This window comes from Uloborus diversus, unplaced genomic scaffold (assembly GCF_026930045.1).
Source record: "Uloborus diversus isolate 005 unplaced genomic scaffold, Udiv.v.3.1 scaffold_918, whole genome shotgun sequence".
Taxonomy (NCBI): domain Eukaryota; kingdom Metazoa; phylum Arthropoda; class Arachnida; order Araneae; family Uloboridae; genus Uloborus; species Uloborus diversus.
The window spans coordinates 1-26,501 of NW_026559141.1; the positions used below are offsets into that span (position 1 = coordinate 1).

The 26,501-nt window shown below is 33.9% G+C and overlaps 1 protein-coding gene across 1 annotated transcript; it reads right to left on the reverse strand.

Moving 5' to 3' along the window:
• Positions 1-88: 88 nt before the first annotated feature.
• LOC129234021 (6-phosphogluconolactonase-like) lies at positions 89-26,164 on the reverse strand. The gene is made up of 5 exons (XM_054867925.1): positions 26,034-26,164; positions 22,224-22,424; positions 11,180-11,328; positions 7,821-7,961; positions 89-447 (listed from the first exon to the last, which is right to left on the reverse strand). The coding sequence occupies exons 1-5, from the start codon at positions 26,158-26,160 to the stop codon at positions 334-336; spliced, it is 732 nt and encodes a 243-aa protein (XP_054723900.1). The 5' UTR covers positions 26,161-26,164; the 3' UTR covers positions 89-333.
• Between the last annotated feature and the right edge of the window lie 337 nt (positions 26,165-26,501).

Genomic DNA, 26,501 nt, shown 5'->3' on the forward strand with positions numbered 1-26,501 from the left:
TACACCCTTGCATTAATTAGCACTGATAATAGGGAGTACAGTGTAACAGTTTATTTCTTTTTTTTCCCAACATTGCTAAAGGTTATTTCTAAGGTTTACCTACTCAATATTTAATTGCACATTTCTTTGCTTACATCTCAAACTTTCAATTGGTTTTAGACAATTGTCTAAAATTTTTGCGTCGGGGGGTTTCGAGAGTCGATATTGATTTTACATTGAGTCGCAGTGGTTAACAAAGAAAAAGGCACAATGGTTAGTAGAACATATTGCTAAAGCAAAGGACACGTTCGAGTGAAGCTCCCCAGAGACGAGAGTGGGCATTTCGCTGCATTTTCACAGCAGCAGCTTGGCAGCCTCTTTGTCCACGATCCAACGCAGTTCTCCTTCCATGAGGCTCACCATGGCTGCAGGCAAGACGGGCGTCTTACTGGTACCCTCCAGGACATCCTGAAAGCAAGAGGAGCCAAATCAGGTGCTCGGTATCAAAAGCAACTCTTATTCCGAAAGATTTTTTTTTTCTTTCCAGATAATATGACCTTGTTTTTGTCTTCTTTTTAAATGAGCATATATTTAATAAGTTGAAATATTATTTTAAAGTTATTGTTAATAGCAAAAAGTTTTTGTTTGGCAACAGTTTGAAATTAAGTGCATAGTCCATTAAGGTGGTTCAAAAAAACTTTTTTTCAGCTAGAGTCCAGAACACCCCCTATTTTTTTTTAAGAGTTACTAATAGCATTATGCTGAAAAAGTTTTAGCTTCTTACTCAAATTTTAAGACAGTGCTCCATGACCCCATTCATTTAACATTAGCTGTAGCATGGAAAATGCCACAAATTTAGAAATATTAAATTTCTACAGCAGTTTTTTTCTGTAAATAATTATTTTATTGCAATGTATATACATAATACTGCTGTATATTATGATATGTAGCATTGCTTTTTCAGTTCAAACTATTTTTTAACCCCCCTTCCCATAGGTATGAAGTTCGGGGGAAAGGGTTAAAATAGGAAGCTAAAATTCTTCCAGTATATTACTGTCCACAAGCCTAAAAATATTGAGGGGTGTTATGCAGAAGAAACTTTTTTTTTTACACGTATTTTTGAACCATCCTAATAGTCCATGTTCCAAAAAATATTAGTCAGATAACATGTAAAATGTTTCAAGTTGCTATCATGTATTATCTCTCGTTTTAGTTTATTCATGTTTTACTAAACGTTTCGTAAAATGGCCAAAGTGTTTCAGATTATATCTGCTTTTGATAACAGGTTATTGTGTGATTCATTTTAACAGGTTGTGAAAATAATTTTAACAGTATTGTCTCATTGTTTAGATAAACATGCTTTGGCTGGTACTGGTTTTGACAGAAACCAACTTACTTCTTTCTTCTCTTTAATTTTTTTTCCCCATTCAAATCCCAAATAAATCCTTACTATACATGACACAATCAAAAACTGGAGTGAATCCAAACAATTTATTACAGTAGGTGCCGCTTAATCACGGTTAATGTTATCATTCGCTTAATGTTATCAGAATCACGAAGTCCCGGAACACTTGTATTAACACACGTTAAAAAAATCGGATATTGTAATCGGTGTCTTCGTTTATTGTTATCACTTTTTCATAAACTTTAAATTTTTTTACCCGTTTTTGTTCCTCAATTAACAGAATTACCCTGACGAAAATAACTTTCTGTGTAGCATTTTGTGGTTTTCAATAGCAGTTCAAAATTTTTCTAGGAATGCAGCTATAGAAATTTCACCCCCCCCCCCCAGTGATCACAGACTCCCCTTAAGAAAACTTTCTTTTGCACCGAAAAAAATTCAGTCCCTGGACATGTTGCAGGCATTGATGTAGGACCTCCATTGTTGCCATTACTTTCTGAACTATTAAAGAATTGTGTTGAGATTGAAAACAAAGCGAAGTTAAATTAAATTTAAACAACATGCAAAACCATGCTGGAAAAGATAGAAAAGCAGAATGTGCTTTGAAACTGGTTTACGAATGTCAGGGAACATGGTCATATTTTATTTACTATGTGATAAAAAATTACATAAATTAGCTTTAACTTTTTATAATTCGAATATTTCCATTCTGTTAATTTAATAATTTATAATTTAAAACTGCTTTCAGTTGAGTCATTGTGATTTTAATTTGAGGTTGCCAAAATAAATGCACCTTAATTGGGAAAAAATTATTTTTTGTGTCTCCTGGATTCTTTTTGGTTATTGTTATCAAATTCTATTTGTCCCAAAGTGATCACATTGAGCAGCGCCTACTGTATATTAATATTGTTGGTATAATTTCAGCATGGATGAAGTCTGATTTGAAATAAAACAAATACAGGGCCGTCGTAAGTCAAAAACTTGGGAAGCGTATGACTTTGGCAGCCCCTCAGTTTTTTAACACATTTTAACAGAGAGCAATATTTCAACTTCTAGTTTAAGAGGGTGTCATTTTAAGATTGAAATGTCAGCAATATAAACCTAATCGTAAGTGCAAGGTTCTCTCAGATATAGGGAGTTCGGGGGTTTCTCCCTCGGTAATTTCCGAAGTAAAATCTTTAGAAACACCCGAGCGGAATTTTTTTCGATTACGACAGGGGGGAGGCGGGGAGGGGTCGGGGATCTCCATCAGAAAAATTTCGAAATTGTAGTTCTAAAAACGCAGTTTCAGACGCTCTTTGGTGGTGTTGGGGGAGGAGAGATTTGGGGCCCTCCTAAGGAAATGCTTCAAAATTGAACTCTCAAAGGTCTCGAAATTGAATAGAAGTTTTCTGAGTGTCTCTTCCCGAAAATTTGCTTAGTTTTAAAAGTGCAGTTTTAGTCTACCTTTGGTACTGTCTTTTGTCCCAAAATGAAATTGACCGACTTCAACTATGCAGCCATGGTTTCAACTGTGAAATAATTATTGCTGATATGATTTGTTTTCCTTTTCACTTTAAAGTTTTAATTTATTCAGTTTTCGTCAGATAAATTCAGAGTCCTTTATGTTTCTACATAAAGATATGCACAAGCGATTTATTCTCTCTTTTTTTTTTTTTTACAATGAAAATTATTCCTTTAAGTTGACATTTTCTTGTTTTTATTGATTTTAAAAGTATTGATTTTATAAATTATTCTTTAGCAAAAGTGGAAAAGCAAACAATGTTCTTTTTTTTTTTTTGACATAATGTAGGTATTTATTTTAATGAGCATATTATTTTTATTTTTTTTTCTTTTTGAAAGTGGTTGAAGATTTTTTTAAATGGAAAAAAAATATATTAGCTGCTTTGTTTAAAAGGTGCTACTACTTTATTTGCTCGTTTATTTATTTATTTACTATTATTGAGCGAAACATATCATGCTAAAATTTGCAATGAAATACAATTTTTCCTTTTTAGACAGTTCATTCTTCTTCTTCTTCTTTTTTTTTGCATGAACTATTTCTTAAATGAAATATATTTTTATCAAATTAATGAAAAAAGAATGAATAAATTATGAAACAATAAACGAATAGTTAATCAATGTATCAGAAAAACCAAATGACAATAAAATCTGATCTCAATCTTTTCTTTGTGGCTAAATTCTTCTGTTCATTGATAATAAGATGAGGATTGAAAATTATCACAAGTCATTCCATTTATATTGGCAATCTTCTGAATAGAAATATGAAAAATTGCAGGATTGATCAGCAGGAACAGCATACAAAGGAATTTTTATTGAGTGGGATTTTAGAAAAAGTTGCGGGAACCAGTGGCGTAGCCATGGGGGGATCGGGGGGTCAGACCCCCCCCCCCCCCCATGAGATCCAAAAAATCACTTTCCTGTCGAACCTGAAGGGTTCTGTTAATAAGCTAAAAGACTTTTATTTAATATAATAGCTTTTATGACGGTAAAAAGCTTATGTCTTCCTGTTTTGCGCAACATTTTTTCTCTTGGAGACAGAACTTTCTTCCTCATGACGGCAGTATTGATCAAGGTAGTTTCAAAGAAGAGATTGGTTTATAATGCCCTTTGTTGTTTAATTGATAAAGAGTAATATGTATATATATATATATATATGTGTGTGTGTGCGTGTGTGTTAAACTTCAGAAAAAATTACCCCCCCCCCCTCCCCCAAGGATTTTTTCTCGCTATGCCACTGGCAGGAACCCTGTGCCAGTAAAGTATATTTTTTAACTATGGAACAACATTAATGACCTTTCTTGAAATCCAATGAGTGCACTACAGCCCAACTTTTTCAAAATCTTCTCAATTTCTAAAAATGCCAGAATTTCAATTTGCTCAATTCTTTCCCTAACCTCAAATGTGATCAGGGTTTCCGCTACAGTCGCATTTTTCGCAAAATGCGAAAAACCTATTTAAACTGCGAAAATAAAACAAGGCATTTTCGCTTTTTTGCTCAAATAAAAAAGTACAGAAATAAAGAATTTAAAAAAACAAAACTATGCATGAAGCATGATCCGAGAGATCATTAAACAAGAACAGCGATACTCAACTTAATCATATTACAATTCTTAGTTCAGAAAATGTTTCAATTACTATTAAGTTCAACAGCCAGTACTGAGTCTTTATTTGCAATCTGACCTCCTAATAAATGAATTTTTGGGCTTCATTAAATGTCGATGTTTTAGCATTTTGCTAAACTTTTCTTCTAACTTTAGCTTTTTTGCTAAAGAAGTTTTAAACTCAGCTCTAACCCTGAATGTGATCCAGCTGTGTGAAAATTTCAGTAGTGGCCATCTGACATCCCACATCCGAAGAATTTTCATTACTTACTGTTGCGTCATTACGCTACAGACAAGCCTTGATTGTTTAACGGACTCTAGAAATCGTCTGCGAGCCTCCGAAGAACAACTCAACGCAGCCTGCGCGCCTAGCTCTGTTTTCGGTTTCAGCTTGTTCGCCGACTTGCTCGAATATGGTTGTGTTTTTGTAGAGCTCCCGCTACGGAGCATAGCTTTCTTTTGCAACAGGGTATTCGTCCCTAAATTTTGAACAGCTATATTGGTTAGCTGGAAATGATTACTGGAATCATGTTGTAAATATGTGTAAATAGTTTATAAAGTCTTTTTTCTTAAAGCAATTAGTCATCACTGAAAACAAAACTTACAGTCCACTTAGAATATCGCCGAATCACTTACTTTAAATTCAAATAACTGATGAATAAAACGGATTCAATATGATAGTTACATTAAGTACCTACAAAAAAAATCTCTTTATTATTTTTCATTTCTTTCTTTAAAGTTTATAATTAAACTTGAAGTGGCCACTACTCAAGCAATGACCACTACTGGTTATTACCTTAGTTCCTGAGATTAGTGCATTCAAACTAAACTTTATATTATTAGTATAGATTAGATGACATGATGTAGCTTAATAGAAAATTTACCGTATTACCCCTCATTATCCGGCATGCCGCAAAACTCGGGGGTCACCGGATTTTCAGTAACACTTTCCTGGTCTTTTCCGGCATGCCAGAAAAATCGAGGTTAGGGAAAAAAATATAATACTATAAAAAATATATGTTGTGCTTAAAAATGAATATAAGTTCTATACATATCTTATTAGTATTAATAACCAGTTTAATTTTGTACAAATATTTACTAACAATGTCATTTGTTACTTTAAAAAGAAAAATATTGTTCAATAACGAATAATTTTATGAAAATTGAATTAAAACTAAGTAAGCAAACATCTAAGGCTAAGCAGTCAGGACCCAATACAGATTGATTTTACTACCGCTTTTCGGTACTTTCACAAAAACCTTATTTTAAAATCGGTACTTTCACAAAAATCAAGTTATAAAATCAGCAGGTTTACAAAACTACCTTTGAAAATCGACACATTCTAGAAGCAATATTAAAAAACGAAAGTTTCACAAAAAACTGTGTTTTAAAATAGAAAACATGTTTTTTTGTTTAAAACATAGTTTACTCATAAAATAAAATGCTAAGATGATTTATATGAACAATCGCTTAGGTAACAACTTTTTCACAGTATTTAACTCAAGTTTCACTGTTTTTTGCCTTTTAAGCAATCTTTTAGCATCAGTTTTAAGGGATGATGATTTCCTGAATTGTATGCAGTACAAAGCTTATTGAGCTGAGATACAATGGTATTTTTCCGACCTCTTAGGCCCCCCCCCCCCCAAAAAAAAAAACGTTTGAAATATTAGTAAATTAGTAATAAAATTTGCACTTTTCAAACTAACTTTTAAATTGCTCTAATTTTTCTGAGAAAAATTAGAATGTGCCTTTTGTTGGCATAAATTAAAGTTAAGTTTAAAATCCAGAAGTTAAGATATTTAAACTAAGCCAACATTAACTGGCCGTGTAATGTCAAGTTGGAGACAAGCAAAAAACATGTTTCAGAAAAATACATTTATTAAATATGACTAGAATAACATCCCCATAAAATACACCCCCAAAATATCATAACAAAAGTGGTTCCAGAATATAAAGAAAAATGTCACCAAGACGTCGATGCAGTCACTTGCCACTCCGAAGGATCAGGTAGAAAACGCACAAAAGGTCCGCCGAATCACACTTCAGGAATGTCCGGACTGAACAGGCAACATTACACAATACGTAGATCGGTAAACATCACAGGTAGACACGTGGAACTCACATCCCCGACATTTTAATTGGCCGGACACAACACAACAGGTTCTTCACCTGGACTCACTAATTCCAGGACTTGGAAGATTAAACATCACATACCACAAAAACCCCCGCTAGCATCGCGGGGAAAAACCCCCCACACGTGAGCCGGACTAGGCTTCACGATCAGAACCAACCACTGGGGATCGTTGAAAGAAGAAAAACGAGAGAGAGATCGCTGCCACTCGCCACAATATATATGTTTTATCAACCAATGAGATTCCATGCCTCGATGACGTCACCACACTAACTTCTACTTCGACCATCACTCATTTGCATATTCCACTACCGCGAATATTCGTACTCCTCTCCATAGCACGTGCGGTCAACAAGTGGAATTAATTCGAGTCGATCAGGTGACAACTCAACTTTTCTGAATCGACACATCGAGACATGCAATCTCCGATGGTTTCAGTAAACAGTCGCCATTAATTATGGCGTGGGGGAATCGTCGATTGAAGTGTTAGCACCAACTAGTTGACAGGTTCTACTTTTACCAGACTGGGCTTAAAGTAGGTACACTTAACTTTAAATTATTTTCTTTAAATTATCGGCTGTGGACCGAGAATAAAAACTAAATAAAATAAAATAATATTTTATGCTAACACCTTTAAAAGATCACAAAATCAATGCTGATAAAAAAAGAAAAGAAAAAAGCCTGGCAGTAAGTTACCGCCCCAAAACTAGTGCTAAAAAATTTACCATGGCTATTCAATATAGTAAAATTAAAACTTATTTATCTAAAAGGAACCTAAAATAATTTATTTAAAAGAATTATTAACGAATCGCAGTAACGATGATTGCTTCTGAATTGATTACTTTACTGGCATATAATTAAATCCATTCATATTGACCTACCATAAATAACAAGCACGTATATACAATACACATTTTTTCTCGAAAGAAGGTTACTTTCAGTATTTATTTTTTCCCCTTTACAGTGGTTTGCTTTTTGATTGGAACTGAATGGAGAAATTTACTTTTGTTTTGTTGAAAAATTAACCACAAATTATCCGGCATGCCGGAAAATTCGAATTTCCCGGTCAATCTCGCTTTTACCCGGCATGCCAGATAATGCGGGGTAATACGGAATGTGAATAAAAAATTTAACTCTGACTACGTTCTTGTTTTTCATTGCCCTAGACAAAACGGAACGTGAGAAAAACTAAACGGAGACTGACCTTGATGGCTTCTGCTTTGCCCTCTCCCAAGGTCACGAAGACGACGTTCTTGGCATTGTTCAGGACGGGAAGGGTTAGAGTCACACGGCAGGGGGGAGGCTTGGGGGAGTCCTGGATGCCCGCAACCCACAATTTTTCTTCCTGCAAGCCAAACAATTTGCATTAAACATCAATATAACATCAAACTTTACAGCCATCCAACTGATAACAGATAAAAACATGTTGGTGCCAAAGAAAAATACGAAATTTTTTGTCGATCATAGCCACTTTAAAAAAACATTTTGAAAATGCAGTACGAAAAAATAAAGTGAAACCTAAAAGGTGCCATAAATGATGGTTTTACTTCTAGCACAGAAAAATGTTCCGTGAACACCATTTGCTGTTTCTGTTTTTAACTTTTTAACCTTTATTTAATAAATCTTTTTAGCTATTTTTTACAACAACCGTTAAAATGTCTTGTGGCTGTACACTGAAAAATGTATATAATTTTATTTCTGCATTATATAATTTTGTACAAATAGCTAACAAAAGAAAAATGGGTGAAGCAGCTAATGCTTTTGTAACTCAATACTGTTTAAAGCAGGGTTGGCAAAAACCCGGGTTTTTTTAAAAAAAAAGCCCATGGACACAGGTTTTTTTGGGTTTTTTAAATAAAACCCAAAAACAAAAACAATTAAAGCTGGGTTTTTTAAAGGAAATGTGGTTTTTTTTTGCCTTTTTTTTAGGGAAAATGTAGGGTACTTGTAGCATATTGTAGCCTAAGTATATGGATAAAGTGCAAAAAATGTCTTTGGGTAAAAAAAAGCTGGAAAACTAGTTAAAATTCAGCATCTTCTGAAGAAAAGTATAAAAGACAACAAAAGCCAAGAATGGTGAAGTTTCAGATTTTTTAGTTTTCATTATTACCAACGAGTGATAAAATCTATTGTTCGTTTTTAATTACAACATTTTTTCTTTTGCATTTTACTTTATTGTATTTCATTTTGTTATGCAAAACTACTGTAGAACCTCAAGTAGTTTAAATCCCTTTTTACTGAATTGCAGCTTAATCAAGACAATTCTTTGAATTTTATGTTCCCTATTTCTGTGTACAGAGTAAGAAATATTAAACTTTTTCGTAAAATATTGAAAATACTGTACATCCTGTTCTGTTTTCTGTCCACGTTTTCAGAAACCTGTTTATTTCTAAAAAATATACCTTGTGTGTGTTTGTGTTTGTTCGAGATTTGTGATGTGTTGGTTTGCAGAAAATAATTCACACGAAAGCCTTTTAGCTAAAGTGGTTTTCTCTGAACAATCTACAAATATTGAGAAAATCAGACGTGACAGGATTTAGTCAAGATAATTTGAGTTTTTTATTGATTAGTTAAAGAAAAAAGTTAAATACATTTATTTAAAATCTTTGGAGCATTTTTTTAATGCTCTTAAAAAGTTAAGAAATGCTATTAAAGTTCAAAATTCATTTTTTATGTCCATTGTCTGTGGTGAAGAACAAATAAAAAAGGAAGTTTGAATTGTGAAAGTATTTTAATTTTTTTTTAAACTTCTTAAAATTAAAAAAAAAACCAAAAGTGGGCTAAATAAATGGGTTTTTTCAAAAAACCCATTGGGTCCAACCCAATTGGGTCCGATCCGGCCAACCCTGGTTTAAAGCATGCAAATATTTACACAAAATGTATAGTTTCATATTATGAAAGAAACATTAATTTCAAGTCTATATATTATACTAATAATATAAGAAAATAAACAACATTTATTTGAGGATTCAGTTATTATTTAAAGACATTGAATATCCTATTTATATCAAAATATCGGAAATTTCTGAACCCTGTTCACCATCGCTTGCACCAAATACGACAACTATAAATAAAATGAAAATGATTAACCCCTTCAGACCTGGTGTCCGGTATACCGGACATACACTTTAAACAGCTGCTAATCATTTAATAATTGATTTAACTAGCTGATTTTTTTTGTAGCCGACTCTTTACATTCTACTTATTATAATCTGTGAAATAATTTTTTCGTTTCGGGATCAACAACACTGACATATGAGGATGGAGAGATAGAGAGTGGCTCATTTTTCCAACCATGGATTTTCAACTGAAAAGCGAGGTTTTTTTTTCTGATTTTTTAAAAATATATAATCTTTGATTAATCGTTTCAAACGCTTATATTATGTTTTATAATTGTTTGTAGAACATTTTATAATGAGGTTTGTTTGGTATTTTATCGTTTTTGTATATGAACTATGGATTTCAAAAATACAAGTCCGGAATATTGGACGTGCCGTAACTCTTTTAATTTTTCTCCTACAAACTCAAAATTTTGTCTATAAGATACCCTATACCATAGTACACTGTGTACCAAATATCAACATTTTTGGTCCAATATTTCATAATTCCGACTGAAGGGGTTAAAAGGGTGACCGAATTTTGATCTTTATTTCTTTGTTCGAAACGAGACTTGATCGCGAGTGTTTTTAGCCCGGTATCATAATCATGGGACTTTAACTACGGGATACATTAATTAAAAACGGCAGAAATAGCACATTTTTCGCAATTTCAGAATAGAACTTTGGCATACTTGCACATTTAGAACCTGAGTATCACTCGAAAGAGGAAAGTTTCCTGCGTATAATGGATTTTGCTTGGAACCTCCAAGTCATACAGAATTATACAGTCTTTTTTACTAAATTTTAAGTATACTTCTATAACTTATATTCACGCGATTGATTATGATTTTATGGTAGCACATGAAGAGCCTGGAGTGATTTGAAATGTTTATCTGTTTCCATTTTGCATTGAAATGTTTATCTGTTGCCAAAATTGTTGCCATTCTGCTTTTGCGCCTATAGCAAAATTTAACAGCTGTGACCGTCATCGCTCTCCCAATAATTATCTGGTAAAAGATTAGATATATTTATATTTTATGTGTATTCCGGCCGCTAGGTTTTTCTTCAATAAATGGGAGTCAGTCAGGATCGCTTTTTTTTTCTTTTCAACTTTTATTTAATCATTCATTTTTTTATGTAATGCAACACATAATGTGAAAAAATAGGATTTGTCATAAGCAAGTTAACTAAATAGTTTTTGGATTTTTATGGCAACAATTTTGGTTTTATTTCCTAGAAATGTTCTTGAACTTCAAAAAGTCAGGAATATTGGACGTGCCGTAACTCTTTTAACTTTTCTCCTACAAACTCAAAATTTTGTCTATGAGATACCCTTTACCATAGTACACTGTGTACCAAATATCAACATTTTTGGTCCAATATTTCATGATTCTGGCTGAAGGGGTTAAAAATGTGGCGTGATCCATGACACAAAATTGCCTGGACTTGAACAGGTGGTTCGTACCTTGAGCAGGGGGTGTCCCGGGAAGAGGGAACAGGTGTGTCCGTCCTCTCCGAAGCCCAAGAGCAGGAGGTCGAATCTGGGGAGGGAGGGAGGGGAGACGTCAAACTCCTTCTCCAGTTTGAGGGCGTAATCTCTCGCCGCTTCTGGCGCTGAAACACACGAAACAACTCCTGACATTATCAATGGTTGCATTTCATTTTAAAATCATTGGAAAGAAAGAGTATACACAGCTGCCACTCAGGGTATGCAGTGTTACAAACGAGCAAACACTGAAACAGTGAAGCACCGTTTATATGTTTCTCTTTTATATGTTTTTATCAATTTTACGTTTTTAAAATTGAGCCCTGCAAAGTCTTATACACATTAACCTATAGCTATTATACTTTTTTTGTTAGTATGCTTTTCTCATACAGTCCCTTCAAAAACGTATAAACGGTGCTTCACTGTATTAAAAAAGATGCATGTAAAGTAAAAAATAAATAATGTTTGCTTTTATGATAGACATTTTAATATTCAACTAAACAAACAAAAAAAAATCCTTTAAAATTGCAATTTTTTATTACATTTTACTTATGAATTTCATAATATAATATTATTTTATGACAGTTTTTATGTGTAGACACAGATTTTTGCAACATCAATTTCAAAAAATAAATAAATAAATAAAATTCCCTGTACTTTCCAGGTTTTTGAAGAAATTAGCAAAATTCCCTGGATTTTCAATGTTTCTTTTTTGAATTCTCTCCATTCTCTCTTTTTCTTCCGATTTCCTTGTGACATGGCAACCCTAGCCACGTTCATAACGCACTTTTCGACTTACAAACGAGCAAACACTGATATTAGAAAAAGATGCATGTAAAATAAAAAATAAATAATGTTTGCTTTTATGATAGACAATTTAATATTCAACTAAAGAAACAAACAAAAAAAACCCTTTAAAATTGTAATTTTTTTATTATACAGGGTGTTTCAAAAAGAATGACCGGATTTCAAAAAATCATATAAATTCAGATTTTAATCCGTTTCATTAAATAAAGGTATCGTTAGAATGGGGAAAATCTCGAGTTGCCCACATATGTAGTGGTAACACTTTTTTTCACCCGCCATTTCAGTGTTTGTGAAAATGACGATTGCACGACAAAAATCGTATTGTGTTCTATGCTCCGCAAAGTGCGAGTCGTTAACAACAGTTCGGCGTGATTTTTGTCGAGAACACTCTGGTGTTGAACCTCCTGCCCCGAAAAGCATTAGAAAATGGTATAAAAAATTCAAAACACGGGTTGTTTGTGAAAGCAGTGGAAGCACTGCTTTCACACTGCTTAGATGCAGACATGTTTCTAAAAGTTTGGGACGAATCTAACCAGGGGCCAATCCAGGATTTTTTTCTCGCTACCTATTTTTGTGAAAGTATAGCATCATTCTATTTTTGTGAAAGTTTTTTTTTTATCAGCATTGTTTTTGAGAGATTTTAGAGGCATCCTCATTTTTGTAAAAGAGAAGTAGAAAAAGTGAAATTTTAGTTCGAAAAGTTTAAATGTCATCTAGTATTATCTTTAACAGGTTTCGTTTTTTGGGGAAGGGAGGGGGAGCTAAAAACCTAAGAAGTATGAAAAATACCATCGTAATTTCAGCTTAATGGGCTATGTACTGTGTAAATATAGGAAATGATGAGAAAAACGGTTTGCCAAAACAGATGTTGAAAGATTGCGATAATAGTGCATAAATACATTTAGGCGAGAAACAGCTAAAAATGAGTTAAAATACCACAAAAAGGTTTCTATTTATGTGATTGTTCATATAAACCTGCTTAGACTTTTATTTTGTGAGTCAGTTTTGTTTTAAACAGAGAAACAAATTTTATATTTTAAAATGCTAATTTTTGTGAAATTTTCGATGTTTTTGTGAAGCCACTCATTTTATTACTTGATTTTTGTGAAAGTACCGATTTCAAAACAAGACTTTTGTGAAGGTACTGATTTCAAAACAAGACTTTTGTGAAGGTACTGATTTCAAAACAAGACTTTTGTGAAGTTACCGAAAAACGGTAGCAAAATCAGCCTGTATTGGGCCCTGCTAACTACCGTGTAGACATATGCCGTGCATCCAAAAGTGGACAGATTGAGCACCTTTAATTTTGTATGTAAAAAAACTTGATTATTTTCCGTGTAATACAAACTTTATCTGAAGTGTCTATTTTTAATAGTTTTCATAATGTACTCATTTCAAATCGGGTTATTCTTTTTGAAACACCCTGTATTTTACTCATGAATTTCATAATATAATATCATTTTATGATAGTTTTTATGCGTAAACCCAGATTTTTGCAACATCAATTTAAAAAAAATAATAATAATAAAATGAAATAAATAAATAAATTCCCTTTATTTTCAATGTTTTTTTTAAATTTTTGAATTTTCTCCATTTTTCCTGTTTTTTCAGATTTCTTTGTGACATGGTAACCCTAAGTAAGACTGCAGAATGGGGGTGCACTGCCTTGCCATGCACCATTCCAGCATCCAGTTTTTATCAAAAATGAGTTAACCTCAATGGGTGGTTCTTTGTAACATATTTTACCTACAAACAATGCTTCATGGTCATTTGTGAAAAGAAAATATTTTAAAAAAAAAATTCTGAAAAAGTGGCAATCTGACATAAACACAGGCGTCCCTCGTATAACCCGGTTAATTTGTTCCCTGTAGTACAGAAACCGTGTTACATGAGACTTTTTTATAAATAACTTTAACTAATTTTTTACTCATTAATCATGTACATAGTAAAAATCATGTCAGTCTCATATCAAAACCATCACAATGTTACGATGTATCCCGTTTTCCTCTTTTTAAAATTTTTTTTAAAGAGCTTTATTTTTAACTGCTCTTGTTTAAACTTTAAAAAATATATTCAAGATGAAAAAATATACAGTGAAACTTCGGCAAGTCAAACTTTGATGAACCGAAAACTTCGATAAGCCGCAGTAAATATTTATTCCCGCCCAACTGCATGGAGAACTAATGTTATCTATCCAACGTATGTTGTATCGAAATTGTGTTTCGCGTAATATCAAAACCGTGTTATGCGAGACTTAATGTGAATCAAGGGATGTGTACCGTGTTATATCGAAACCATGAAGTATTAAATTCAAGTTTCGAGTCATATCGAAACCGCGTTATAATTATCAGAAATTTTGGTAGCTTGTTGTATCGAAATTGTGTTTCGCGTAACATCGAAACCGTGTTATACGAGACTTAGAAATAATGTGAATCAAGGGATGTGTACCGTGTTATATCGAAACCAAGTTTCATAAAAAGAAAGTTGAAACTCATTAGAGTTATTATCAAGCATTAACAGAATGTATTGAACAAAAATGAAATTCCATCATTTTTAAAAATTAACTTTGTGTTATATCAAAACCATGAAGTATTAAATTCAAGTTTCGTACCGTGTCATATCAAAACCGTGTCATAATAATCGCAAATTTGGGAATAGGTCATATCGAATTGTTGTACAAGTACCGAGTTATACGAAGGACGCCTGTATATGGAGGCGCAAAATTATATAATTGAGTTTCTCATTTTGACCTCAGCAACAGATACGAGCATAGTGCTGTGCAGGCCAGTTATGGGGTATTCTACTGTCACACACAGAAATTTAATTTCACCAACATTTTCTTATAGATCATAAAATTTTAAATAAACATGAGTAAGCATTCATTCAGTAAATTACCGCCCAATAGCCAGGGCTAAAGCAAAAATACATGAAGTACACCGCCAGCTCAGTCATTTCCAGCCCAGGACTGCAGTTTCGTGCTTATTAGCACTCATCAGCCCGGCATAGGAAAGTGACTGAGCTGGAGGTGGAAAACCTCTTAAGGAAGCCAAGAGTGCCAGACAAACTGGTAGCTAATATGGAATTAGCACGACCAGACAAGTGACCGAAGCAATGGTTCGGTTCAACTCGAAGATTGAAGGCAAGGCATGGTATATTCAGTATCACAGCTCAGTCACTTTCCTATGTCGGGCTGATGAGTGCTAACAAGCACGAAACTGCAGTCCTCGGCTGGAAATGACTGAGCTGGCGGTGTGCTTCATGTATTAACAGAATGTATTGAACAAAAATGAAATTTCATCATTTTTAAACATTATCTTTGTGTTATATCAAAACCATGAAGTATTAAATTCAAGTTTCGTACTGTGTCATATCGAAATTGTGTTATAATAATCACAAATTTGGTACTGTATTATATTGAATTGTTGTACAAGTATTGTGTTATACGAAGGACGCCTGTATATGGAGGCGCAAAATTATAAAATTGAGTTTCTCATTTTGACCTTGGCAACAGATACGAGTTTAGTGCTGAGCAGGGCAGTTATGGGCTATTCTACTGTCACACGCAGGAATATACAGTTGGATCTCTGTTTAATGACGCTCTATTTAACGACTTTCTCTATTTAACGACGGCGTTTCACGGTCCCAGATGGTCCACCATAGTGTTAAAAGCATTCTATTTAAGGACGCTTTCTACTTAAGGACGATTTTTTGTGGTCCCTTGAAAGTCGTTAAACAGAGAGCTAACTGTAATTTCACCAAAACTTTCTAATAGATCATAAAATTCTAATTAAACATGAGTAAGCATATTTTTTAAATCTTTACATTGGATGCGGAGATATTTCTGAATCAGTCATATCAGAGGCCAATCCAGGATTTTTTTCTCGCTACCTATTTTTGTGAAAGTATTGCATCATTCTATTTTTGTGAAAGTTTTCTTTTTTATCAGCACTGTTTTTTGTGACATTTAAGAGGCATCCTCATTTTTGTAAAAGAGAAGTAGAATAAGTGAGTTCCAAATTTTAGTTCCAAAAGTGTAAAGGTCATCTATTTTTAACAGGTTTCGTTTTTTTTTTGGGGGGGGGGGAGCTAAAAACCTGAGAAGTACAAAAAATACCATCGTATTTTCAGCTTAATGGGCTATGTACTGTGTACAATATAGGAAATGATGAGAAAAAACGGTTTCCCAAAACAGATGTTGAAAGATTGCGATACTATTGCATAAATACACTTTGGTGTGAAACAGCTCTAAAAATGAGTTAAAATATACAAAAAGGTTTCTATTTAAGCGATTGTTCATATAAACCTGCTAAGAATTAATTTTATGAGTAAATTTTGTTTTAAACAGAGAAACAAATTTTATATTTTAAAATGCGAATTTTTGTGAAATTTTCGATGTTTTTGTGAAACTACTGATTTTATTACTTGATTTTTGTGAAAGTATCGATTTCAAAACAAGATTTTTGTGAAGGTACCGAAAAACGGTAGCAAAATCAGCCTGTATTGGGCCCTGCATAGTAATGATAAATAATTTTAAAACTTAAAATTTAATTTATTATCACACGTTACATGCGGGACACGAGTGGTACACATCCTCTTTCTACCGAAGAGACCTTACCTTATATTAAAACGACTATTGTTCGCAAAAACACATTTCCAGTACAAAGTTGGAGGTATAACATGGGCGGATTTATGGAGGGGCAGAGGGGGGTAATGCCCCCCCAGTTTTGGGAGGACTTTATGTAGCAACAACACATCTTCCAAAAATTAAAAAAAAACATTATTTTTTTATTTTCGAATAGTTCAGAAGAGCATGAGTGGATTTATAGGGGGGGGCAAAGGGTGCAATGCCCCCCCCCCCCCCAGTTTTGAGAGGAGTTCATATAGTAACAACTTATCTTCCAAAATCTTATAACAAAAAAAAAAATGATATTTTTTCTTTTTTGAATAGTTCAATGAAAATGAAGAGAATAATGAATGTTCTTTAAAACGAAAAAAAAAAAAACGAACATTAAATACAAATGGGTCATTTTCTCTAAACTGCTAAATTCTTGTCCTTGCTCCAAAAATAACAAACTAACTAGTATAGAAATAAAACTAACGCTAGAATGCTTTAACAACATGTTTTTATGTTTGTAAAATAAGTTAAAACAAACACTCTATTATTATTATACATTTAAATAATTTTTTGACATGATAAATGTCATTCCCCTGTGTGTCCCTACCTCCACCTTAAAGCACAATCAGCTCTAAAGATTCAGGAAGCCATGCATATTTGTACAGAAATTGTTGTTTAACCTCTTAACAAGTGTTATGCAATGTTGTAAAATAGAAAAATAAAAAATTTTCAAGGTTTGAACTATTTAAAAAAAATAGTAAAAAATATCCTTTGATTTTTTGTCATTCCCCTGTCAAGGAATGGAATGAATGTTTCACACACCTGGTAATAGTTGTATCAACTCATAATTTAATCTTTGAATTCTGGTCTCATCATAGAAATAATCTTAATTAGTTCTTTTTGAATAAATACACGGTGTCGAGTATATTCGGATGATCTCAAGTTAAATCTTGATAAGTATTTTTAATGACTGTCATTACCCTGTCTTTGATAATTCATTTAATTTTGTAATAATCGCTCAGTGAATGATTGACTCTTGTTTGTATAGAGTTCCCCCCCTTACTTTCAGTGACTTTAATATTTGTTGTTTGCAGTTATGACAATATATAAGTTAAGTTTAATTTTTTCATTCCCCTGTCGTCCTTCCCCTGTAGAATGTAAGGGAAACAAATAATCACAATAACTACTTTTTGGACACCACGACATTTTATCCTTTTCAATTTCATAAAAGTAGTGTTTCCTTTTCCCACATAAATTATAATATCGTCAGTAAAACGCATTATTTCTTCTAAGTGTCATTCCCCTGGCACAGTGAATGCCATTCCTTGCCCTGTCCAAATTGCGCTGTTTAGGGAAAATGACTCAAATAGTACAGCTGTCACTGCAGTACTGAAAATTGGTCTAAATTCACTATTTTGGACTGAAAACCATTTGAGCAAGTATATGAATGAAAATATAGGCTAAACAAGCTATGCATTCAGCTGCAACACTTATAAAAATTGACGTTTGGGACCCTCCCTCCCCCCTTCCCAATTTGCGCTAACAGAACGATCTACTCGTTACGATTTGTTTTCTCTCATTTCAGAATGCTTAATTTCAATTTGCGTGATTTCAAAAACTAGATGTTTTGGGCTGTTACAGACGAAAGATTTCGAAGAACCTTCTGGTATCACACTTTCAAATGAAATTGGCTGATTAAAAATGTATGCTATTGCAAAAGAAGTACATAGCTAAAAGGTTTTTGTACAGCAAAATACAATCAAATGTAACAGTTAACAGCATACTCAACGAATGTATGTAACAATGAAACAAAAGACTAGAAAAATTGTCCAACCATTGAACAAACAGAACGTAAAATCACTGTAAACAATGTGTTAATTTTTTAGGGAAAAAAATTAGGAATCTCAATCCCTAGCAGTTCAAAACTAAATTTCTGATTTTCCAGAATCATATATTGTAAGGAAAACGTCTGGATAAAAGAAAAAGTGAGGGAGATATATTTCCGGCACGAAAGCTTTGCACAATTCTTGTAAGATCGCATTATTACCTGATGAAATGTTTTTTTAACTGTGTTTTCTTTATTTTTTAAAGGAAAAAATTTGTATATATGAAACTAATAGTTAGAACTGTACTTCATGCGCTTGGAAAATTTTCGGCTTGTCTTTTGAGAAAGAAAAGTAAATACTATCGCAAACTGAATAAATTTCAGTTATCTGAACGTTTTGATTAATTGAATCTTTTTACTTAGAGGGAAAATACCATTTTTTTTACTTTCTATATACTGTCTAAAAATTAAGGTAAGTCATAATCATCTAAGTCTAAATGAGACAGTTATTGTCATTATTGAAATCTGAGTAAATCAGTCATCCAAAGTTTCGGAAAAATTTGCTGAAATTTGATAAAAACCAATAAAAACCTTACACAGATTGGTAAAATCGTAAAAATCCTTTAACTGTAAAAACTGACGAATTTTCGTTAAAATTACAAAAAATCAAACAAAAATCTGCAGGTAAGAGTGAATTACATGCAGGGCCGGATTTGCCTATAAGATAAACAAGCTATAGCTTGGGGCCCCTGCTTTGAAGTGGACCCTTAACTCCCAAAAAATTGTGATTTGTTCCTTAAAAAAATGGAAAGTGCCTGAAAAACTAATTTCATTTTCAAGTACTTGAAAACCTTGAATATTTGGAAATGTGTGGCTACAAACCTTAAATTTTAAAATTTCTAACAAATTGCAGGGGTAGGAATGCCAAAATGTGTCAAATTCAGCTCCTTGCTACATCTTGCATCAAAAATGTAAAAATCATGGTTCTCGCGTTTGTAATATATTACTTGAAATACATTTTTTTGTGACTCACATGCTTCACATATTACTATTTATTTAATCCCGAATGCAGAATTTTGGAAATTCTTTTGTATTGATTGCTTTTACCTTACTTTTACTGCATATTGTTAATCTGTTTAGCCCGGGGAAAAAAATGATACACTACCCCTATTCTTTTTCGTTTTCTGCACTACTTATAATTAAAAAAAAGTTGTAATGAGAAATTAAAGTTTATTTTTTCTTTTAAACTGAAAATAGCCGTTTCTTACAAAGTTTGAACAATACTGTACAACTATATAATCTACTACTCAATTTCAGAGACTGGAAAGTGCAAATTATTGGTTCTAAAATCCCTGAAAAGAATTGGCGCAGTATAGCCTAGTTTGGCTCTTGAGCCAGAAACCCAATCTAACCAACCAAACCTTGAAAATAATTAGACAAGTCTTTGAAACTCCTAAGCAAAGTGTGCTTCAGTTTTATTTCTTATCAAGGGTATAAATTGAGAATTGTTCAAATGGATAGTATGTTACTCTCTTTATACCTATTCTCTAAATCTGTACACCATTTCTTTTAAAGTATTAACTTGCGTCACAAAGCACTTTTAAAGCACAAAACGTAAAAAAAAAAAAAAAATTGCCTATTATTTCCAATTAACCCTTATAAGACTTCAAAATGCAGAATTTTATATCCATTTTAGACAATTTCATCCGGGGGAGTAATCCCCGGGCCCCCCTAAAACTGGAGATATTCTATATCCCACTTAAAAGGGAGCACTGCGTCACTCTCTTAATACCAGCCCCCTCTCTTTTAAGGTCAATTCAAAAAGGACAGCATGATTACACACAGTAATGAAAACGGCACATAAAAAAGTAGAGAATGGCCTTATGCATCACAGAAAACAGATAACAACATGGGAGGGGGGGGGGGGAGGGCAATTAAAAATGTTGCTCCAAAAAAAAATCCTGCCCCCCCAAGAACTCAGTCCTAAATCCGCCTATGAGGTATAACCTGTAATTTTTATTTTAGAAGCAGAAATGGATGAGGGAAACAAAAAAAGTTATTGCATCACATCCAAAAAGTATATCAAAAAAGAAATTTATAATTGGAAATTTTAAATTAAGCCCCCCCCCCTCAACTCCATCATACCTGGTAACCCCCACATCAATACCAGATAACTATCCAGATATCTTTTGTAGGGTGGAGTGGCCGGATCGGATTTCGGATGATTAAAAATCAGTCAGGCAGGCTAGATACTGGATATCCTGTGCATTTCTACTGTTGACAATAAATAAATCCAGCAATAGGGAAGTTTTCGATTTTTCAATTTTATTTTCATATGATAGAGTAACATATATAAACATCATAGGTGAAAATTTTTTTGCAATACGATAAGTAGTTTTTTTTAAATTAATTTTTAAAGTTCAAGCACTTGTGATGTAAAATGGCAGAGGAAGTGACGTCATGCGCTCTTCCGATAGGGGAGAAGCCGAAGGACGTGCATTCGATTTCGAAGACGAAATGTAAAAGGCTTATCTCCTCGCATTGAACTCCTCGCGTTTCTGGAATATGAAACCTCTCATCGTCTCGGAAATATTCGAATACCATCATTGATGTTACTTGAGGAAGATTATTTAGATTGTGCTCTAACGATTCCGGCCTCCATAGTGTGTTCAAAAGGATTATTGAATTTCTAAAAAATATAAACATCAGCGTGCTCAAAATGTCCCTAGCGAAAACAAGGGATCTTCGGCGGAAGCTCGTGACGTTTCAGAAGAGCGCACTTTTGTGCGTGGATTTTTAAAAATTCATTAAAAGTCAATCACGGTGTTTTAAAATTTGGCGATGGTGAATTTTTTAGTTTTGAGGGTCAATTAACAATATCCAATAGTCAAAATGTGAACATTTAATAGGTTGCAACTTCCCTATTGGTAATACAGTACAACCTCGATATCTCAAATCTCTCGGGACGAGGAAAAATTTCGAGACATCGAGTTTCCAAGTCATCAAGGTTTTTAAAAAATTACACTAGTAACTCTCACATTTACACACACGTACGCTATATGCATTTATATATTTTATATTTCTAATTGTCGAAAGTGCACAGGATAAGATTTTGAAATGAACAACAATTTCAACTTGGTTTTTTCGCCTAAAAATTTAAAAATTATAATTTTATCCTTTACCAGTAACCTCACATTGAAAAAGTTCTCAGCAGCCATTTTGTAGAAGGTAAAAAAACTGAATGATGAAAACGAGGAACGCATTTTCCGTTTTCGCTCGAAAACGGACGGACGAAAAATCGAACCCCTTTCCTCAGAGTGGACGACATGTTCGAGAGAAATGCACAAAGATTCTAAACTCTGGGGAAAACACTGCACCCCCTTCATGCCAACACTCTCCTATTATCTTGCTCCAGTCCCCTATTCACAATATTTCGAAGAAAAGGGATGAAAAACGTGAAGCAATCGTCCCTGGAACTGGTTTTACTACAAAAATTGCCAAAGCAAAACGACAATTGAAACTTGCTTCTGTGCAAAAATTTCGACATATCGAGGGTTTCGAAAAATAAATTTCGAGGTAACTATGGAAAATACATAGGGGATTTTATAGAAAATGCTGGGGAAAATTTTTGTTTCGAGACATCAAGGGTTTCGAGGTAAAGCGGTTCGAGATATCAAGGTTTGACTGTATTGATCACAATTTAAATCTATTGATTTTCCGAATAAAAATTAAACGATAACGATTCGCACAGAACGTAAGTTTGCATAGATACCCACCTTTGAGGCTGGGGTCCACTCTGACGAACTGATCGGGATCGAGGGGGAGGGAAGGGACCAGGTTCCTCAGGTAGGCCCCGTAGGTGCTCTCTTCGTGATCGAAGGGGACCAGGCGCTCGTCGCAGAAGAACAGGCGCCACTGGGCCCAGGAGCTCTTGATCCCAGGCAGACCCTTCACCAGGAACTTGATCAGGCTGCCCCCTGTGGAGGAAAATGGCGACACAAGCTCAGGGCTAGAAACTCGGAAAAATAAGTCACTGGACAACATTTTAGTGGTCCAGTATCAAGTCCTGAGGTACAGATGTGATACAGTAGAAGACCGTTATAACGCACACCTTGGGACCAGAGCTTTTGCGTTATACAGGTTTTTGCGTTATACAGATCATTTCACAAATTTTGAAACTAATATTCAGATTATATCTATATATTCGCACTTCAGAATGTGTTTTATCTGCAATGAGTATTAAAGCACTAATATTACAATTAGTTATTCACAAATAAATATGTTTCGCAATCAAAATCCTGCACTTCTGCTAGCTTCATGGTTTGCATAACAGCGGCTTTTTCAAGAGCCATCTGGTACTTTCTGTTTACTGTGAGTACTAATTTTCAATTTAAATGCTTTGAAATAAGATGGAAAGATGAAATCTTTCAAAATTTAATTTGCCTAACCATTTTTATGTTTGCAAGACGAAACAGAGGGATTTTTTAAACTTCAAAAGCTATTGCTTACTTCTGAAAAGTTGTGCGGTTTATAGAGAATTACGTTATACAGGTCGGCGTTATAACGGTCTTCTACTGTACACCCCCATTTGGCGACATCCGATTTTTCACGCAAAATTGAAATATTTTTCTCGCCAATGAGGCGATAATTTTTTAAGCGTGGCATTCCTGGCGAAACTGACCTGTGTTTGGCAACCCAAAGACAATTTTAGATCTGTTCAAACTTGTTCACTTGTTATCGGTTTCATGCAGGAGAGATTCTTGTTTTTTCGTGCACTATACCTCACAGGAAAGCTTACTTTGTTTTTGTTAGTTTAAATTCAGTCGATGTGTTTTAATGAATAAATAGTAGAAAATGCCAGTTTCTTCAAACTTTAACGTTAATTAAAAGTAAACTCCAACTTGGTGTGTATCTGTAAAGTGCCATTGTCATATGTTGTTTTGAGCGTGAGCCGCCAACAGGCTTCTTGGCGCCAACAGGAAAAAGTCGCCAAGGGTGGGGCATATGACATTAGTTCCAGTCCTGATTTTAAATAACGATAAATAAAGACAAAAGGCAAAAATAGGTAAAGGGCCATTTCACCATCACGTGCGGGACAAAAATACGCTTAAATTTCATTCACATTTCGTCATATCTCTTAATATTTTAATGAAACGGGGGTAAGCATTTTTTAAAAATCTTTACATTTGATACAAAGATACTCCTGACACAATAATATTTTTATTAAACAATTTTGTTATATAAAATAAAATTTATTTACGTGCGGGACATCCAGATCAACCTCTGGTCACTTGCTGATGAATAAGCTAATATTTCTGCTCTATTAATACAGCAATGACGAAACAAATTGTAGATTTCGAAAGTTATGGTTCCAACTCAAGGGAAACATATCTCATTAGTTTAGAAATAATTATTTAAACATTTGGAAAAAAATGTGTCTATGCCCATTCCATTGAAAAGGGTCATTTTGTCCCGCACGTGACGGTTCCTATATTTCATAAAAAAGAAATTATTTTTGAAGAAAGTTTTTGCTCCAGAAGGCAAGAGCACGTTATGCAAAACTACTGTAGAACCTCAAGTATTTTAAATCTCTTTTTACTGAATTCCAGCTTAATCAACACATCTCTTTGAATTTTATGCTGCCTAATTTTCTATTTCTGTGTACAGAGTAAGAAATATTAAACTTTTTCGTAAAATAATGAAAATACTGTACATCCTATTCTGTTTTCTGTCCGACCGTTTGTAAAACCTGTTAATTTCTAAAAAAATATACCTTGTTTATTCGAGATTTGTGACGTGTTGGTTTGCAGAAAATAATTCGCATGAAAGCCTTTTAGCTAGAGTAGTTTCCTCTGTTCAATCTACAAATATTGAGAAAATCAGACGTGACAGGACTTGGTCATGATAATTTGAGTTATTTATTGACCAGATAAAGAAAAAAGCTAAATACATTTATTTAAAGTCTTTAAAGTATTTTTAAAATGCCGTTAAGAGTTAAGAAATACTATTAAAGCTCAAAATTCATTTTTTATGTTCATTGTGTGTGGTAAGAACAAATAAAACAGAAGTTTAAATTGTGTAAGTATTTAAATTAATAAATTTTTTAAAAAACTTCTACAAAAACTTTAAAAAACCCAAAAGTGGGCTAAATAATGGGTTTTTTTAAATGGATTTTTTCAACAAAAAAAAAACCCCATTGGGTCCAATCCGGCCAACCCTGCTTTCATGTGAATCATTTTCTGCAACCCAACACCCAAAAAAGAAACATACTGCTAATTCTCGACAATGCACCATGCCACAAATTAAAAAAACTGTCTAATGTGAGAATAGAATTTTTGCCACTGAACACCACAGGAATTTTGCAACCAATGGATGCTGGCATCATCAAATCGTTTAAGGCTCATTACAGATGGTTTTTGGTAAAAACAAAACCTTCGAGGAAATAAATTAAAATCGTAAATGTGACGTTACGTTGAAAGATGCAATTTACTTTGCAAAAAAAAGCCTGGGACTGTGTAAGTGAGGACACAATCAAAAACTGTTGGAAACATACCGGATTGCAAATGTTGACCAACAGATTTTTCAAGACCCTGCAATCACAGCCTTTAATGAAACATTTCAAGAAGCGAATGAGGTGCTTAGCCTTGAAATGAGCGCAGATGAATTTTTAAACATTCACCATGACGAGCCCATATTTGAAGTGTTGACAGATGAAGAAATAGTTAATATTTTTAAAGCTCCTGAAGTATCAGACCACAGCGAATCGGATTGTGATGAAGAGGAATCAGAACCAAAAATCACCGGGAAAGAAGCAGAGGATTACGTTAAAAAACTTAGACTCTACTTCGAACAAAACAAAAAAACTGACAGAGAAATGATTAACAATGTACTCTGTCTTGAAAAAAATGTGGATGAGTTATGTACCCGACAAAAAAAAAACAAAGCACTTTAAAAAGTTATTTTTTTAAACATTAACCTTTTTCATGCCGGTAAGTTTATCTTTTAAATATTTGTGTTTGTTTTATTTATTGTCTTAGTATCCGTTTTCTATTATGATTCCAAGATCAACTGGGAAGGAAAATACATATGTTTAACTATATTTTTTTAAAACCATGCATTTATGAAGGATAGGGGAAACCTCGTTAAACCGCCACCCTCGAATTTCACCAACTTTTGGCCCGTCACTAAGGTTGGCGGTCTAACGAGGTTCGACTGTACACATTTAACGAACTGTTTTGTTTTAATAGCTTACTTCAATTGTTTGACCGAACTTTTTCATTTTAGTGCAACTTTAATCTTTGTGTAATAGACTGTATTTTGTTTTTTAGAAGAAAAAAAATATCACTTAAAATTTCAACAATAATTGATTTGGCAATGTTTGACAAGCACGTAAGTGCTTTATATTTATAAGGTAGGCGAAAAAGTGCTCCACGTTACGATAATTCCCCCGAAAACATCGTCCGCTCAACGCGAATCACGTTCTCGAAGGAGGAAAAAAAATGACAGGTCGCGACGATCGTAACGACGCAAACAAACAAACGCAAGGAACTCGGAGAAGAAGGAAGGATTTGAAAAGGGATAGCTACCGGAAAGACCGACTCGAAAGACGCTATTTCTTTTGAGGCATTCGTTGGCTTTGGTTTCGATGAGTTTGCACAGCATCGAGACGACTTCGGCCTCGTTCGCACACACACTCACTTCAACAGGTGCCATGTCTCTCGCCATGTTGACACAGTTAACGACCACGACCAAACCGTGGCGTCTCTACGACGGAGAGATGCCACTTCACTGGAGTGATATTTTGCCCTTCAGGGTTTGTTCGAATAGAGAACCAGACGCGTTCGTGCTCAGTCGTAATGGACAGTATTCACCTGACGTCACTGCGGGTAAAAACCCCTCACTGCAGCGCATTGTGGGAACTGTAGCAGACGAAAATCCGGCACTACAGCGTATAATAACACTTGCTTTTGTGTGGCTTATAAACTCTCCTTTCTATTTAAAAATGGCAGGTTTTTTACGTTTTTAACTAAGAAACGTTGTGAAAGAATGATGAA

Excerpts from the sequence above, each read along its gene's own strand:
- LOC129234021 (XM_054867925.1), bottom strand. The coding sequence starts at position 26,160 with ATGGCACCTGTTGAAGTGAGTGTGTGTGCGAACGAGGCCGAAGTCGTC. Across the intron at positions 11,329-22,223 it reads AGTGGACCCCAGCCTCAAAG|CGCCAGAAGCGGCGAGAGAT; the intron begins GTGGGTATCTAT and ends CGTGTGTTTCAG. Across the intron at positions 7,962-11,179 it reads CGGGACACCCCCTGCTCAAG|GAAGAAAAATTGTGGGTTGC; the intron begins GTACGAACCACC and ends TTTGGCTTGCAG.